This window comes from Callorhinchus milii, unplaced genomic scaffold (assembly GCF_018977255.1).
Source record: "Callorhinchus milii isolate IMCB2004 unplaced genomic scaffold, IMCB_Cmil_1.0 Scaffold11, whole genome shotgun sequence".
NCBI lineage: Eukaryota > Metazoa > Chordata > Chondrichthyes > Chimaeriformes > Callorhinchidae > Callorhinchus > Callorhinchus milii.
The window spans coordinates 1291405-1307906 of NW_024704752.1; the positions used below are offsets into that span (position 1 = coordinate 1291405).

The 16502-nt window shown below is 43.0% G+C and overlaps 1 protein-coding gene across 1 annotated transcript in view; it reads left to right on the forward strand.

Annotated features, from left to right (window-relative positions):
• Positions 1-16502, forward strand: part of LOC103191204 (zonadhesin-like) — a 57575-nt gene that overhangs the window by 40226 nt on the left and 847 nt on the right. Inside the window, exons 39-54 of the mRNA XM_042339209.1 lie at positions 83-154; positions 2545-2786; positions 3959-4123; positions 4472-4599; positions 4763-5031; positions 5888-6096; positions 7559-7703; positions 9044-9288; positions 9999-10128; positions 10634-10823; positions 12193-12372; positions 13138-13268; positions 14195-14394; positions 14512-14650; positions 14913-15056; positions 15525-15618. Coding sequence (XP_042195143.1) covers positions 83-154; positions 2545-2786; positions 3959-4123; positions 4472-4599; positions 4763-5031; positions 5888-6096; positions 7559-7703; positions 9044-9288; positions 9999-10128; positions 10634-10823; positions 12193-12372; positions 13138-13268; positions 14195-14394; positions 14512-14650; positions 14913-15056; positions 15525-15618 — 2683 coding nt within the window. The remainder of the gene's footprint in view (positions 1-82; positions 155-2544; positions 2787-3958; positions 4124-4471; positions 4600-4762; positions 5032-5887; positions 6097-7558; positions 7704-9043; positions 9289-9998; positions 10129-10633; positions 10824-12192; positions 12373-13137; positions 13269-14194; positions 14395-14511; positions 14651-14912; positions 15057-15524; positions 15619-16502) is intronic.

The following is a 16502-nucleotide window of genomic DNA, read 5'->3' on the forward strand; positions in this document are numbered from 1 at the left end:
TTTGCCTAACAGTAAGTAGGAACCTGGTTGAAAGAGAAATATTTGGAGTAATTTCAGTAATATCCACAATCTGTTTTGATAGGAACACCAACACCAACGATGCCATCATCTACAAGCAGGACAACAACACCGCCTGTAACCCCCCCACTGCCAGGTACTGAAGACATCATTAGTTATTAGCTTTCTAGTCGATGTGTTCGTTTCTCTTATCCTTTCTTTGCCCGACTCAGCTTGACAGTGTCCTCACTCAGGTGCTCACTGCCTCCCTGCGTAAGAGCAACAGACTGAATATAGACCAGGGGTAAAGCTTCCCGCTTGGTTTGGCACTGGGAAATGCCTTTGCAATGCAGCCATTGGTTTGGCTCCTCCCTTAACATAGTTTAATAGCAATTAACTCTCACAGTAAAGATAGACCAATTGATTACCGACTACAAGCAGAACAACATCACCTTCTGTAACCCCTTCCTCAACTCCTCCCCCACCCACCCCCAATGCCAGGTACTGAATGCATCATTATTTATTAGCTTTCCAGTTGATGCGTTCTTTTCTATTTTCCATTCTTTGCACTTTCCACCCCAATATTGTCCTCACCTATGCATGAACCCTGCAGAATGATGAGTGAATGGACACCAGTCAGGAACTGGAGCTTTGTTATCTGAAAGTCAAATGTATGGGGTGTACTGCCTGCCGAAATGCAATAGGATGTCAGGTTGGACCATCTGGCTTGGTTTTAAACTGAATAGTGACTTTTCCAATGGGCCAATTGTTCCCATGTACATCGCAGGAAAATAGAACCGGGGAGGCCATTCAGGCATGAAACCTGTTCCACCCATTTATTAAACATCCCATTTCAATTCCATTTTGATAACTTCCTTCACCATTCTTTCATGGAATCATAGAATATTGCAGCACAGAAGGCAGCCATTTGACTCATCGTGCCTGTGCTGGCTCTTCAGAAGAGCTACCGACCGAATCAGTCCCACTCCCCTGCTCTTTCCCCTTATCCTTGTAATTTTTCCTCTTTAAATACCTATACAATTCCCTTTTGAAAGTTGTTATTGTATCTGTTTCCACCACCCATTCAGGCAGTGCAGTTGAGATCGTAACCACTCTTTGTGTAAAAACATTTCTCCTCATCTCCCTTCTGATTCTTTTGCCAATTATCTTGAGGGTGAAACGATGGGCAAGTTTCCTTACTCCACAAGCCTCTGTTTGCCTAACAGTAAATAGGAACCTGGTTGTTAGTCGACTGGCGGATCATTTTTCCGGAGGTAATAATTCCTTCAAAGTAAATAAAATAAATTGGTCACTGAATCCATGACTGTTTGTGGGACACTGTTGTGCGCAATTGGCTGCCGTACATCGCCCACAAAATATACAGTCAATTCACTTTACAGTATATTCTGTGAACCGCTTTGAGAAGTCTTGAAGACATGATAAGGAGCTATATCAATTGCAAGGATTATTATTATTATATGTCCCCAATCTAATCTATCAAAACCTCTCATAATTTTTATAATACTCATATTTCTGCTATTAAATCTCCCATTAACCTCTGCTCTCAGGAGAACAATCCCAGCTTCTCCAGTCTCTTCACATAACTAAAGTCCCTCATCCCTGGTCCTATTCTGGTAAATCTACACCCTCTCCAAGGTCTTGATATCCTTACCTAAAATGTGGTGACCAGAATTGGACACAATACTCCAGCTGACGCGTAACCTGTGACTTATGAAGGTTGAGCAGCACGTCCTTGTCTTTGTACTCTGTGCCTCTATTTATAAAGCCAAGGATTCCATATGATTTTTTTAACAGCTCTATCAACCTGCTCTGCCACCTCCAAACACCTGTGTATGTGAACCCCCAGGTCTCTCTGCTCCTGAACCCCCTTTAAACTGTACCATCTGTTGTGTGTTGCCTCTCCTAATTCTTCCTCCCAAAATGCATCACATTACACTTCCCTCTATTAAACTTCATCTGCCAGGTGTCTGCCTATTTCTCCAGTCTGTGCATGTCCTCCTGCAGTTTGCTACCATCCTCCTCACTGTTTACAACGTTGCCAAGTTTTGTGTCATCTGAAAACTTTAACATTTTGTTCTCTATACCCAAGTCCAAGTCATTTATGTATATCAATAAGAGCAGTGGACCCTGACCCCTGGAGGACACCACTGTATACTTCCCTCTCGTCTGAAAGACAACCATTCACCACCAACCTCTGCTTTTTGTTTAACAGCTAATTTTGTATCTGTCCCTTTTATTACATGGGCTTCAATTTTGCTAACTTGTCTATTATGTGGCCCCTTATCACACATCTTTTGAAAGTCCATATACACTACATCAACTGTACAACCTTCCTCAACTTTCACCTATCTGTTATACCTTTCTTCCCAAGTGTGCTTCCATCTCTTTTTTAACATCCCATTGAATTCTGCTACAGAATACTGGCACGGCGTAGTACGTGGTGTTGAACTATCGTATTATTCAAGTTGAAATATTCATTTGAAATGCTTTGTTCGGAAATTTTATCAAAGTTTCTTATTTTCCCAGGAAGTGGCCCCTGTTATGTTGTGGGTGATCCTCACTACCTTACCTTTGATAAGATAATGTACACGTTCTTCGGCACCTGCGCGTACACCCTGGTGAAGGTGTGTGACAACAGCAGTGTGATCCCCATCACCATCACTGGCAAGAACGAGGAGCGTGGGCAGCCTGACGCCACATTCCTCAAGGAGATCTATGTGGATGTGTACGATGTCCGTGTCACGCTGCAGAAAAGCAGGAGAGTCTTGGTAAGTGAGAAAGAGACTGAAATCCCACACCAATCTCACCATCCAGTTCTGTAACATTCCCTATTTGTGAAGAATCACCTGCTTCAGAGTTGGGCAAGAGAAAATTAACGTGTTTGATTGCTCCTGGATAGTGGCTGATATCCACCTAACTCCCACACAGCACATACTGTGCGCGATTAGCTGCTGCATTTCGCCCACAAAATATACAGTCAATTCACTTTACAGTATATTCTGTGAAGCACTTTGAGATGTATCGAGGCGCTATATCAAATGAAAGGATTATTATTATTATGTCCCAATGTCTCCCATTACCATGCATAGGAATATTCTCAGTTTGGTTTGGATATTTTTAAGCATGGTGTTGCATTTCCACATGTGTCAGACACCCGGCTGACCAAAACAAAAATCGCTCTCCCAGGTACAATACTTATTTCATTATTGGGTCTGAATTAGGAGATAAAGGAGGGTCTAGTTTAAGAGATATTTTTGTTGGACTCTGGCTACAACCACTATGGTTGTGTCATGAGACAAACCAAACCTTTCACTTTGTCCTCAGTTTCGAAAGCCAGAGAACTCAAAGCTCATGATTGCTAGTCAAGTAATTTTTAAAAAATTTAAAACACAAATTGTCTCATTTTAGTTCAGTTTGTCCCAAATTCCCTGCTTGCCAAATCACTGTGATCTCACTTGGCTGACTGACTCAACAGGCCATGTTTGAAAATCATCAAACCTCAGATATCGGCATGTTTGCCTTTAAAAATAGGTTTCATCAACTTGCCATCAGTATTCTGAAACCAAAATGTGTTTCTATTTTTTGTATAAAAACAGAAGTCGCTGAGAACATCTATGGAGAGAGAAAAATGAATTAGCCAGTTAATTAATCAGCCAATTACCTCAGAACTGGGGTTTTTTGGAAGGGAGCAGTTTATAAAAACAAACAGAGAAGGAAGAAGCATGGAAAGAAAGTCAAAGGGAAAAAAATAGGTGGAGGACAGGAGATGATGAGATCAGAGTTGTTTATGGTGCAAGACAAATGTTTTTCCCTTTATAATTTTTACTTTGGGCACTCGCTCTCGTGGTCTTTTCCAGTCTTGAACATTCTAGTGTTCTTAGAGGTTGGTGTGAAAAGATCTATCAAATATGTCTGTGTCTAATGCTGTTTTATCCACTAGTTGAATGGAGTACGAGTGCGACTACCAATTCAGCAGCGTTTGAAAGGAATAACAATCACAACCAGCGGTATATACACAGTGCTTGAGACGGACTTTGGAGCCACTGTGAAGTTTGATGGAAACCACCAAGTGGAGATCAATCTCCCGGATTCGTACCACTCCAAAGTGAGCATTGCCACACAGCGCATTCAATCCGAGCACCACACATCATGCTACAGTGTTCAACACAAATGTTTTGTTCCCTCCTATAAAATGGCCGTGCAAGCAATCTTTACCAAGAGATGAAGGTGAATGTCTGTCTCATTGATAGAGAATTACAGGAATACCTTAAGAAGTCAAGGGTAGACAAGGATTGGCGGATCCTCTGCTATGCTTTGTCCCCAGTCTTCTTGTTTTGTAGGTTCCAGGTTTATATATTGTTGCAGTGATTTGAAAGCTTCAATGTGGTGTAATCTTCTTAGGTGTTGAATGGCACAGCACAGAGTGATAGCCTAACCTCTTCTGTATCGCCAGGTGTGTGGTATGTGTGGCAACTTCAATGGACAAAGCACAGATGAGCTGCTGATGCCCAATGGTGTCATTGCACACAATGTAACAGAATTTGGGAATAGCTGGAAGTCCGAGGAAGACAGTAACGTAGGGTAAGCGTCAAAGCCTTAGACAATACGGAACAATACAGACTATTTGATCTGAGATTGTGATGAGAAATGTACTCACCTTTGTAAGTGGGGTGTAAGTGAAGCACAACATATTGAGGCAATGGATAGTCTATGTTTAAAAGTTAATATCCTTTACTTTTACCAGCTGTTTGGCAGATCAAAGAACAGATTTGAGTCTCTCTTGCCCTGTGGGAGAGAGAGCAGTTATCGATGCCCAATGCAAGGAACTGCTGTCCTCCAAGTACAAAGTTTGTCACCCGCTGGTTATCCCGGAGCTATTCATCAACAACTGCGTGCATGATATGTGCAAATTTGGTGGCATGCACTCGACCCTCTGTGATAACATTCAGAGTTACGTTGATGTCTGTAAGCAAGTAGGAGCGGTGATTTCATGGAGAAACAGCACTTTCTGCCGTAAGTAACTGAGGCACTGATTTACAGTCTGACCCTGTTATAAGGCAGCGCTTCGGGTCCGTAAAATTATCCCCTGCATTATTAATGGATCTGCAAAACTCAAAATGGCTGCTGGACCCACTTCTGAATTGTCAGGTCACTACTGGCGTCATTTCCAGCTTTGACTGGCCAACTTCCTGTACATGTGGAGGAAACTGGCCAGTCAGCGCTGGGAGAGTACCACCATCTGCAGTGCTAATAAAGTATGTGCAAGTGAAGCTGGCAACGACCTCTTGGCCAACTGCCGAGTCATCAGTGATCCCCCGACATCATTTCCGTTGGGTTGCATTGCAGTAGAAGCGTTAATACTAAATTTGCAATATGAAGATATGTGTTACAATGGGGTTGCACTGGATTCCACATTCCATAGGCCTTTGTTATTTCGTTGGCACTTATATATTACATTACATAGTATTCTAAAAGCCTCAGCACTCTTAACATAGAGTGACCGTATTTTGTAACCCAAATCCGGGGATATGTACACAAAAGAAACTGAACTCACCACAATTGCTGATGCTGGCACTTACTGGAGAAGCTTGTTGGATTAATGGCTTTGTTTCTCTGTTGTGCGCAATTGGCTGCTGCAGTTCTCCCCCAAAAATATAAGGTCAATTCACTTTACAGTTTATTCTGTGATGCGCTTTGAGACATCTCGAAGAGATGATAAGGTGCTGTATCAAATGCAAGGATTATTATTGTTATTATCTGTTTTAATATGTTATCGTTCTTGCTCAGTTTGTTGCTGAACTTAAAACAGGACAAATTTGGCCCCAGGGACACAATACCTCATCCAGGAAATTTTCTTTTTCTATTGCAGCTCTGGCTTGTCCCCCAAACAGTGTATACACGAGCTGCTCCCCAGCCTGCCCGCCCACGTGTGGGAACATCAATGTGACTGCCAGCTGCGACAGGCCTTCTGTCTGCGTGGAAGGGTGTGCATGCGAGCCCGGCTTTGTGCTGAGCGACGACCACTGTGTTCCAGTCAGCGACTGCGGCTGTCGTGATGGGAACAATGATTACCATAACGTAAGTGTGGCACCCAGCTTGCTCCTTTACTGGTGTAAACAATGCTGCATTTATGCTGGTGGGGCAACAGTGGAGTGGGAAACCTCATCTATACTCCCTGCTCCTACCAAGAGTATACACACTCACAATATTGGGGCTCTGTTTATTGACATTTCGCCCACAAAGTACACAGTCAATCCACGTCTTCTTCTCTAGCCCCCGCACCATCTTAGAGCTCTGTCCTTGGTTCCCTCCTCTTCAACATCTATATGGCTCCCTCTTGGTGACATCATTCACAGACATGGGGTCAACTTCCACATGTATGCAGATGACACCCAACTCTACCTCTCTGCCTCCCCGCTCGACTCCAGGACCCACTGCTGTCCTGAAAGAATGTCTGTCAGACATCAAGTCCTGGATGAGAGCTAATTTTCTTCAGTTGAACAAGACCGAGGCTCTCCTGGTTGGCTCCTGTCAGTGCCTCCTCACCTCAGGCACTGACAGCATCACCATCCATGGTTGCACACTCCACCTTGCTAAGCCAGTCCGGAATCTTGGCATTTTGTTTGACCCTCAACTATCCTTTCTACCCCACATCTGTGCCATGATCCACTCTGCCTTCCCCACCTCCGCAACATCACCTGACTCTGCCACTGTCTCACACCGCAGGCCGCCGAAACCCTCATACACACTTTCATTATATCGAGGCTTGACTATGCAAACTCCTTGTTTGTCGGCCTCCCCAACTCCTTCCTCCTATGGATCGTCCAGAACTCTGCAGCCCATGTCCTCTCCCGCACCAGACTCTGAGACCCTATCACCCCCATCCCCATCCCCATGGTTTTGCTCCCCACTGCGACCTCCTAACCCCCTACCGTCCTGCTCGCTCCCTCCGCTCAGCGGGCTCCAGCATACATCACATCCCCTGTCTAGGTAGGCCCACTATTGTCAGGCAGGCCTTCCGCCACTCTGCCCCCACCCTCTGGAACTCCATTCTGCAGTCCCTCCGCCTCGCCCCCTCCTTTGCTTCCTTCAAGACCCATCTCGAGACCCTCCTCTTCGACCGTGCTTTCGATCACCCTGTTTCCCCCCCTGCTCTCTACCCTCCCCAATCCCAACCTCCAGCTCGGGTCGAATCTCTGACTGTCTGACGTGAAAAGCGCTATACAAATCTAAGTTTGTTGTTGTTTACAGTATAGCCTGTGAAGTGCTTTGAGATGTCTTGATGATGTGATAAGGCACTGTATCAAATACAACAATCTTTTTTTTATTATTGTTATTATTAGACCCATACTTTGTAATCCTAGTATACCTCGATCTGAGTTTGGTACTTGATAAACTTTGAGTTGAGTTCAATCTGGGGATAAATATTGGTTTTACCTATGTATATATATTTAACCAGGCAACATTTTTTGTAACATTCTCTGGTTCTTATGGGTTTACGTGTATGCAGTTTTTAAATGCGAATGTTTGACTCTTTCAGATTGACGAGACATGGCTGACCCAGCACTGCGCCCAAACCTGCAGCTGTAAGAAAGGTGGAAAGGTGGAGTGTAAAGACTATGGCTGCAAAGCCAATGAGATCTGTGATCTCACTAAAAAGGGACAGTACAACTGCAAACCCAATGGTATGTACCGACTTGGCATACCAGTGTCCAGGCCTCATGCTAGTGCCCAGCCCTGACTGTGGGTGGCTCCACCAGTTACATTGCAGTGATTACATTAGCAAACTGTTCTATATTGGTATGTACACAAAACTATTGAGGTCCAACTGGAAACCTAATCTAATGCCGTGCCCCTGCCCTTTCTTCCAAAAACCTTCTATAGAATGGTAGGAATCAGGTTATAGAATAGAATCAGGTGTAGAATCAGGATTATTATTATATTGTGGAGGTGTTTCAGGAATTCACGGGAAGAGAATAAGCACTTACAGTGTTAAACATTCAGAAGCGCTGTAGGGCCGTAAGGAACAGTTCGAAGTTTCAGCACCTCTGGCTGTTGTGAAATCTAATCACAGAGGAATGCAGCACACATTTAAACCCAGCAGTGTTACACCTCATTTATGAGTTAACTCGGAAGGATTAACTTTTTTATGTCTGATGTAAAGGGACCACATTATGAAGACCTATGAGGTCTAATTTATGTTCCATTAATAGCTATTACTCATTCATGACTTTTTTATTTGTGAATTATCTAGTCAGCTCACTCATCAATTGTAAGATATACCCAATCGATTGTGGGTTCAAGCCCCACGCCGGGACATAGAATCACACAGTCTAAGCCAACGCTCAAGTGCAGTGCTGGGGGCGGGAGGGGGCTGACACATTGTCGGAGGTGCTGAACTTCAGATGAGACATTACACCGAGGGTCTGTCTGACTTAAGGTGGATGTTAAAGATCCCATGGCACTTTTCGAAAAGAGAAGGGAGTTCAAAACAAAATTGTTCACTCACTCCATGGCTGTTGATAGGACATTGCTGTACGCTGCCTGTGTTTTGCCTATAAAATACACAGTCAATCCAATTTACAGTAGATCCTGTGAAGCAGTTTGAGACATCTCGATGACTTGATAAGGCGTTATATTAAATGCAAGATTATTATAATGTATCCTCTGCACATGCAAAGTAAGTAAACTATACTATATAGGTATCTTCCAGCTATATATTACCTGCTTATTTTTAATTCTAGTTAATAATATAGATGTAGGAATGTAAAAGACTGAGAACATCTCCCAAAGTTAAATAATCTTTCACTATTCCTAGTTTGAGTATCCCTGAACTAGTTTCTTCTGCATTTAACTAATTCCCTCTTGAATTTTCTGGCATAATTTGCCTCCGCTGCCTTCTTAAGACATGTGAACCATGTCACCACTGTCTGCAAATCTTTTAATTTGAACTATGTGTTCACCTCCTCTTGCTGAGTCGGTCCGCACTGTTGGTGATGATCTAAAGTGACTTTCTGTTATACAGGATTTGTTAAGTGTGCCCTCTCTGGAGCCCTCTCCATGCCATTTGATGGGCTCGCTCACCAGTTCCAGGGCAAACGTACGTACGTTCTGGCGCAAACCTTTGACATTTCTGACCGATTGGAAGAGTTCAAGGTTGAAGTCAAGAATGTACCATGGAAGGGAAGCAGTGGCATCACGTACAAGAAAGAGATCATCATTGAAGTGTATAACCACACAGTTCAGCTCAAGCAGGGGAGGAAACTTGTGGTGAGTTTGTGAAACCTGCATTTAGCCTCATTCACATGTCGTGCAGAAGCTAAAACACGGATCTAACAAATCTCAGACATTTACAGAGATGCAGGGAAGCCCGATGGTGTGGTTGATAGACATGTAGCTTACAGAATGGGAGCTTGATGGTTCAAATTATTGTGCATGCTGAGTTTGCAAATCTTAACGGAAGCCGCATTGGGAGTGTTTTTGGGGGGCGGGGTGGGGGCAGGGGGTCAGCCGGGTATCCCACACATACAGAAACCCATCACTGTGCTTAAGAGTATCCACCCCAAAACTGAGAATTCCATGCATCCTACCTACACATGGAAATCCCAGCGATAGATTGCTGGGAATGCTCGCTCTCTCTCTCTCTCTCTCCCTGGAGGGACACATCTTGATTTCCTAATTCCAGAGAGTATTAGGTGGGGGTTGGCAAGAGCTGAGGCTTGGGGGAGCCCAGAGTGTGCGTTGGGGTAACTGCTGGAATCTAACCAGCTTTGCTATTGAGAGCGCTGTCTGGTAAGCTTCCCTGCTGCTTGTCCAGCTAGGACCACCCTACAGTCATTTGTGCACATTCTTAGCCCATAATTTCACCCACAAAAAAAAGTCAATTCACTTTACGGTATATTCTGTGAAGATGTGTCGTAGTCTTGATAAGGTGCTATATCAAATGCAAGGATTATTATTATAATTAACTTTGATTCTAGGTGGATGGTGAACTCGTTAAGTCTTATGTCCAGTTTCCTGATGGTCTCCACATTTACCAGAGAGCAGAGAGACTTTACCTGGAAACCAGCTTCGGTCTGTCTGTGAGCTTTGACGGGGACGAGAATTCAGGTACTACATTACGTTACTCATAGCTGGAAATGGAGCACATGAAATATTTTCACTGGCACAAGGTTAAAAGAGAATCTAATATAGGGAATTGAAAAGAAATAACACATAAAATATAGGGAAAGAGAGAAGGATTGGGATAAGAATAGAGCGTTCCGGTGGGGGAGCTAAGACCAGCACAGACAACATCAACAACAACAAATTACATTTTTTTAGCACCTTCACGTCGGGAGGGCATCTCAAGGTGCTGGACAGTCAGAGATTTGGACACAATGGGAAAAGAACAGGGGAATGGGATTAGAATAGAGAGATCCCAGTGTGAGAGTGAGCAGCAATTTAAGACAAATGGGCAAAACTTTTAAAGCAATGAATCAAACATCTTGTGAATTTGGGATTGAATTATAAATTGATGAGAAATGAAATGAGAAAATCGTAACTTATTGATCCACCAGCACTCCCACTAACCCAGGACATTATCAGAATTGTGTATATTTACTCTTCTCTCCAGACATCACTGTTCCTGTCACCTACAAGAACATGGTGGAAGGACTGTGTGGGACCTTTGATGGGAACAGCAGAAATGACTTTGTGAAAGCTGATGGTACAAGAGTGACGAATGTGAAAGAATTTGTTGAGAGTTGGGAGGTCGACAGAAATAGCCCTGTCCCCAGGGAACCTGGAACTGCAAGCAGGCGGAGGTAGGGTTTACATTTACTCTCTCACACCAACATCTGTGTGCAGGATAAGGTAGGGTAGGGCTGGTGACGTACATGTATAATAATATTGTAGTGTTTTTCTACTGGAGCTGAGTTCCATAAATTATCCTGACATTTTTTCCAAGAGACAAGTATTCATGTAATTTAGAGAGAGAGTGTTGGCAGTCATTTGACCATGTAGGGTGGGGGAGGGGGGGCCATAACATCAGGACCTGAGCTCATACATGAGGCATTCATCCACTGTAGCACAGAGGGAGCACTGTATTCTCAGTTAAGAGTTTAATCTTAGGCTTGCTTGTTTTTCTTAATCCTGTCCTCAATCGAACTCCACACCAGCTTGCAAAAGTGCAGCCATGTAGGCACTCGTCTCGCAAGCGAGAGGACCTGGGTTTGATTCCCGGGCAGGGTCAAAGTTTCCTTACTCCACACACCTGGGTTTACCTAGCAGTAAGTGGGAACCTGGTTGTTAGTTGATTGGCGGATTGCTTTCCAGGGGTAACAATCCCTTAAAAAAAATTGGGTCACTTGGTTGATTTTTCTTTGTAACCCAAAGGTACTAGAGTCAGTCATGCCTCAAATTGGTCGTTGACTGAGATCAACTAACTCAGAAAGTAACAAGGAGAAAACCTGATGGCTCACTTAGCACTGAATAAGCTTCAGTGCTGGGGGAGCATTGCATTACTGGAGGTGCTTAGGTTGAGACATTAAACTGAGTAATCGCAACAGCCAATCAGGTGGACGTTAACCATCGCTTGGCACCATCCGAAAAGAGAAGGCAGTGAGTCCCAGTGTCCTGGCCAAATAAAATTTGTCATCTACTTCATGGCTGTTTCTGGGATATTGCTGTGTGCCAAATGGCTGCCGCTTTTGACTACAAAATACACAGTCACTACACACTACAGTAAATCCTGAGATTTTTTGATGATGCAATAAGGTGCTATATCAAATGTGATTATTATTATATATTATTATATATATTATATATTATCAACTTGTATTCTGAAAACACTACATCCAAAGACAACCGCATTCTCTTCATAAAATTAAGATAAAATTCACAGGTGAGTAAAAATTATTCCATCACATATTTAGCTCTAACTATCTTCAGTAGATATATCTATGCAAATGTATTATTATTATAGTGTGAATAAATGGGGTATTAATACAGACTCATTTATACAGTGGATACAATATATCTTCCAATTGCCCTGGAGTAATTAGTGTTCTCAGTCGCACATAAAACGCTGATTATAATTACATACATCTCCATTTCTTCTTTATGCTGGGTAAGCCTGAACCCAGGTTTAGTAGAAAGATGATTTAATATGTCTTACTTTTTGTTGGAATGCAGGCGAGACGTTATGACAGATGAAGAGCTAGAAAATGTTAAACTAGTCACTGGGTCTGAATTGCAGTGCAGCGATGGCAACTTGAAGCTTCTAAGCAGCACAGACTACTGTGGAATCCTTTCTGATCCTCAAGGCCCATTCAGCAGCTGCCATCAATTCATCTCACCGTCGCAATATCAAATGTACGTATGTATATTGAACCAACGTATGATTACTTTTCACTCAGTCTGGCCCAGTGGGGTAGCAGCACTCTCAGGTTTGTGAGTCTGAGTCTCATATTAGGACCTGAGCTCAGAAATAAGGCTTTCACTCCAGTATAGCACAGAGGGAGCGCTATATTATAAGAACATAAGAAATAGGAGCATGAGTAGGCCATTCGGCACTTCGAGACCCGCCATTTGATAAGATCATGGCTGATTTTCTAACCTAATTCCATTTTCCCACATCCCTTAATCCCTTTAGTTTTTAAAAATCTATCGATCTCAGATTTCGGAGGTGCCAATCTTTTGGACATGATTTTAAACTAGGCTTGTTTATTCTTCTGGTGTATATTAAAAGATTTTTTGACCCTTAACTGTCCAGCGCCTTGGGACATTCTACCAATATGAAAGACACTATATAAATGTAATTTGTCGTTGTTGTTGATACTATTTGGAGCCAAGAATTCTCACAGTGCCTGACTGATATTGCTCCCACATCCAAATTCACCAGATGTCATGGTTTTACCATTGCTAGTCACTTAAGCCAAAGCATATTCTAAAAACCCTTGAACATAAGAAAAAAAATCCTCTCTTTGACTCCTACAGTGGCAATCCTGAGCTCACGCTCCCCTTGTTACCGATTAACCAACCAGCAAGAATAACAACAACAACTTGCATTTATATACTGCCCTTCACGCAGGATAGCATCCAGGAGCTGTTGATAAACTTTTAAACCATGTTTTGTAGGAGATGTTTGTTTGAAATGTGCGCTGTGTTTAACACCACCGAGAGCTTGTGCCCGAGCCTGGAACAGTACACCCTGCACTGTCAGGAACAAGCTGTGATCGTGGGAGATTGGCGGAAAAAGACTTCATGTGGTATGTACTTCTATATAGTGGTTGAAGTGAACTAATCTTTACAACCGAAAAGCCAGAAAGAGGATTTATTGCAAAGCTCTACTGATCTTAAAAATATATACTCTATGTTATTTGAAATAGAGATAAAATATTTCAGCTGAGTTAGTATTATTGGATTCATATCATGTTGCAGTATTGATACAGTATAATCAAGTCACACATTGATGGCTTAAAAAGAGGCATATTTTCACCACTTACAATACAATGTACATCTTACATGTCACAAGGACGTTCTCTAAGTGCTTCACTGTGTTTGTTTGACAAAGATTTTTCGAAAAGGTAAATAAATCCTGGTAAATCCTCCTGATGTGAAAGGCGCTATACAAAATGTAATTTGTAGTTATTGTTGTTTCTACTTTTTGGGGATTGTGACAAATTGTAAAACATGCAACTTTGCACAAAAAACAAGTTTTAATTTTTATTTTGGGATAACAAGAAACTCCCCAGAAACACCCCCCCAACACCACCGCTGCCACATTGTCACACAATGTTGTAAACTATTTATTCACAAAAAGTTTTGTGATTTCACCATCATGACTTCAGTGGTTCACTCATGCTGTGCCGTGTTTGGTCTGAATAAGCAGAGGTACAACAGTACAAGATACCAAAAAGGTTGACACACGGTGGCACTGTTAGATTAGTTTGACGTTTGTCAAGAGTAGAGCCAGGGAGCCACCGAGGAGATCAAACTGTCAAATGCCTTTTACCATAGAAAGTCATACAGATAGCAATCCTGTTGAAACACGCTTTGATACAGCCAAATCTCACATTGTCACAGTATTTGACATAATAAATAACTTCCTGTGTTATTGGCACTGACTGCGCTGTTAGAAAACGCTTGTACGTGTTTTAGCTCAAGATTAACCTTATTTTGTTACAATCCGTAGCAAAGACATGCCCGAAGAACAGCCAGTACAAAGCATGTACATCATCCTGCCCCGCTTCTTGTGCTGATCTAGCCGCCCCATCAGAGTGCGACGCTCCCTGTACTGAGGGCTGTGAATGCCTGCCCGGCTTTGTACTCAGTGACTTCAAGTGTGTACCTTTCAGAGAATGTGGATGTGTCCATCGGGGAAAATACTATGAGGTAAGTTTAGCTTAACACACGAGGTACTTGTTTTATTTCACGGTGATGACATAACCGGTTGCTTCTGTTTCGAACACTCGTGTACGTGATGTGATTGACGTGCCTGTTTTCTGACAGATTGGAGACAGATTCGTCACTGAGGACTGTTCTGAAGATTGCAGATGCATTGACACGGCGGCTGTACAGTGTAGCAAACTACACTGTGATCTCAGCACAACCTGCACCAATGCTAACTATACTCGCGGATGCTTCCGGGGTAAAAGCTTCTCTTATTCTTATCAGCAAATATGTCTTAACATGTTTTACCGTGAACCAAAATCCATGTTCCACTCTTTTGATACTACATACATCCAAGGCGGTAAAATTGTTCCTGAGATTGGATTTTGTTATTGTTGATCAGTTGGGTAAAGCTAGGGACTCTACTCACAAAAGAGCTGAGCATCAATGAGACTGCTGCTCAAAGCACAGAGATAGTTTGTATGAAGGTGTTTATATACTCCACTTCTGTTCCTGTGCAGCCGGTCCATGCCTCAATAACCCCTGTGCAAATGGTGGAACCTGTAAGCAGGTGACTGATGGAGCGAAGGGCTCGCAGAACTTCTTGTGCCAATGTCCGATGTCACACAATGGTCGCTATTGTGAGGAGGAAAGTTCACAGAATGGTAAGAAAGATTTGAAACCTCGTGGCCCCGGAGTGTTTTATCTCTTGCAGCTGTTGTGAGGGCGCGACTTAAAATCCATTGGGAAAGGATTTAATAAGATGGATGTGAATAGGGGAGACAAGGGTTAGGGACCCCGGAGTGTGCGTTGGGGTAACAAGCCATCTTCAGAGTTGGAAAGTAGAGGAAAAAAATCTTTCTGATTGGTACAATAGGCCAATAGTTTTCTATGAATATTAACTTCAGAGGTTTCAATTGCTAACGCATTTAGTACTGCTTTCTGACAGGACATTCAGATCATTCCAAAGGTTAGAGTAAATCCATTTTTGATATAAAAAGGCAACTTTCCCTTCAAAACTGCCGGAACAAATGCTCTGCTTTGTAAATAGATTCAGAAATACGGAAGGAATCCTTGTTTGGTGTGCTGTAAATGTGAAGACTAATTATTTCCTTGTTTCTCTTTTATCTCAGATAAGACCACGTTAATCACTGCGCTCTCAGTGTCAATTGGCATCATTGGCATTGTTGCATTGATCGCGCTGACCACGTGGACATCCCTCTACAGGTGACATTTCTCTAGCCACTTTGACAATTGAAACGGGCAAGTTGTCAGGGCTATGGGGTAAAAGCGGGGGAGTGCGACTGGTTGGGTTGCTCTTTCAAAGAGCCGGCAAAGGCACAATAGGCCGAATGGTCTCCTTCTGTGCTGTCAGATTCTATGAAATTGAGGACAGACATCAGGAAGTATTTCTTTACATAGAGAGACAATCCACAGATGGAACAGGTTACCAGGAAGTGTGAGAGACAAGAATACAGATAATAAGTTTGGTGGATGTTCTGCGAGTATCTCATCAAAAGGGCGAAGCATCCTCTTTACCCAAACTCAACAACAACTTGCACGTATATACCACCACTCATGCAGGTTAGCGTCCCAGAGCGCTTGACAGTGGTGAAGCATGACGCCAAGCCGGGGAAAGGGAGAAGTGACCAGAGGCACGGTCGAAAAGGAAGGTCTTCAGGCGCGATCTGAAAATGGGGAAGGAAGGGGCAAGACAGACGGATAGAGTGTTCCAGAGTTTCGGGGCGTAGTGGCTGAAAGTGCGGCCACCAACCACAACAATAACAACAAAATTACATTTGTATCGTGCCTTTCACTTCGGGAGGTGCAATGGTGGATTGGGGGGCATGAGGGACATGCAGAAGGTCGGAGACAGTAGAAACTCGCCTCTGATCTTAATTAGAATCACAAAGTCCTATTTTGAGAGCACAGCCATTGAACTACGAGGGTAGGGGAGCTTTTCCCTAACTTATGAACACAATCAGAGAGACGGCGGCAGTGTCTCCTCTCCTAAAGAGTAGTTTGAAACAATCTGCTTAACGAGAGTAAATTCTGATCGGAAATACAATGAATTATCAGTAAACAGTACTCTCAGCTCCGAGATCATTTTT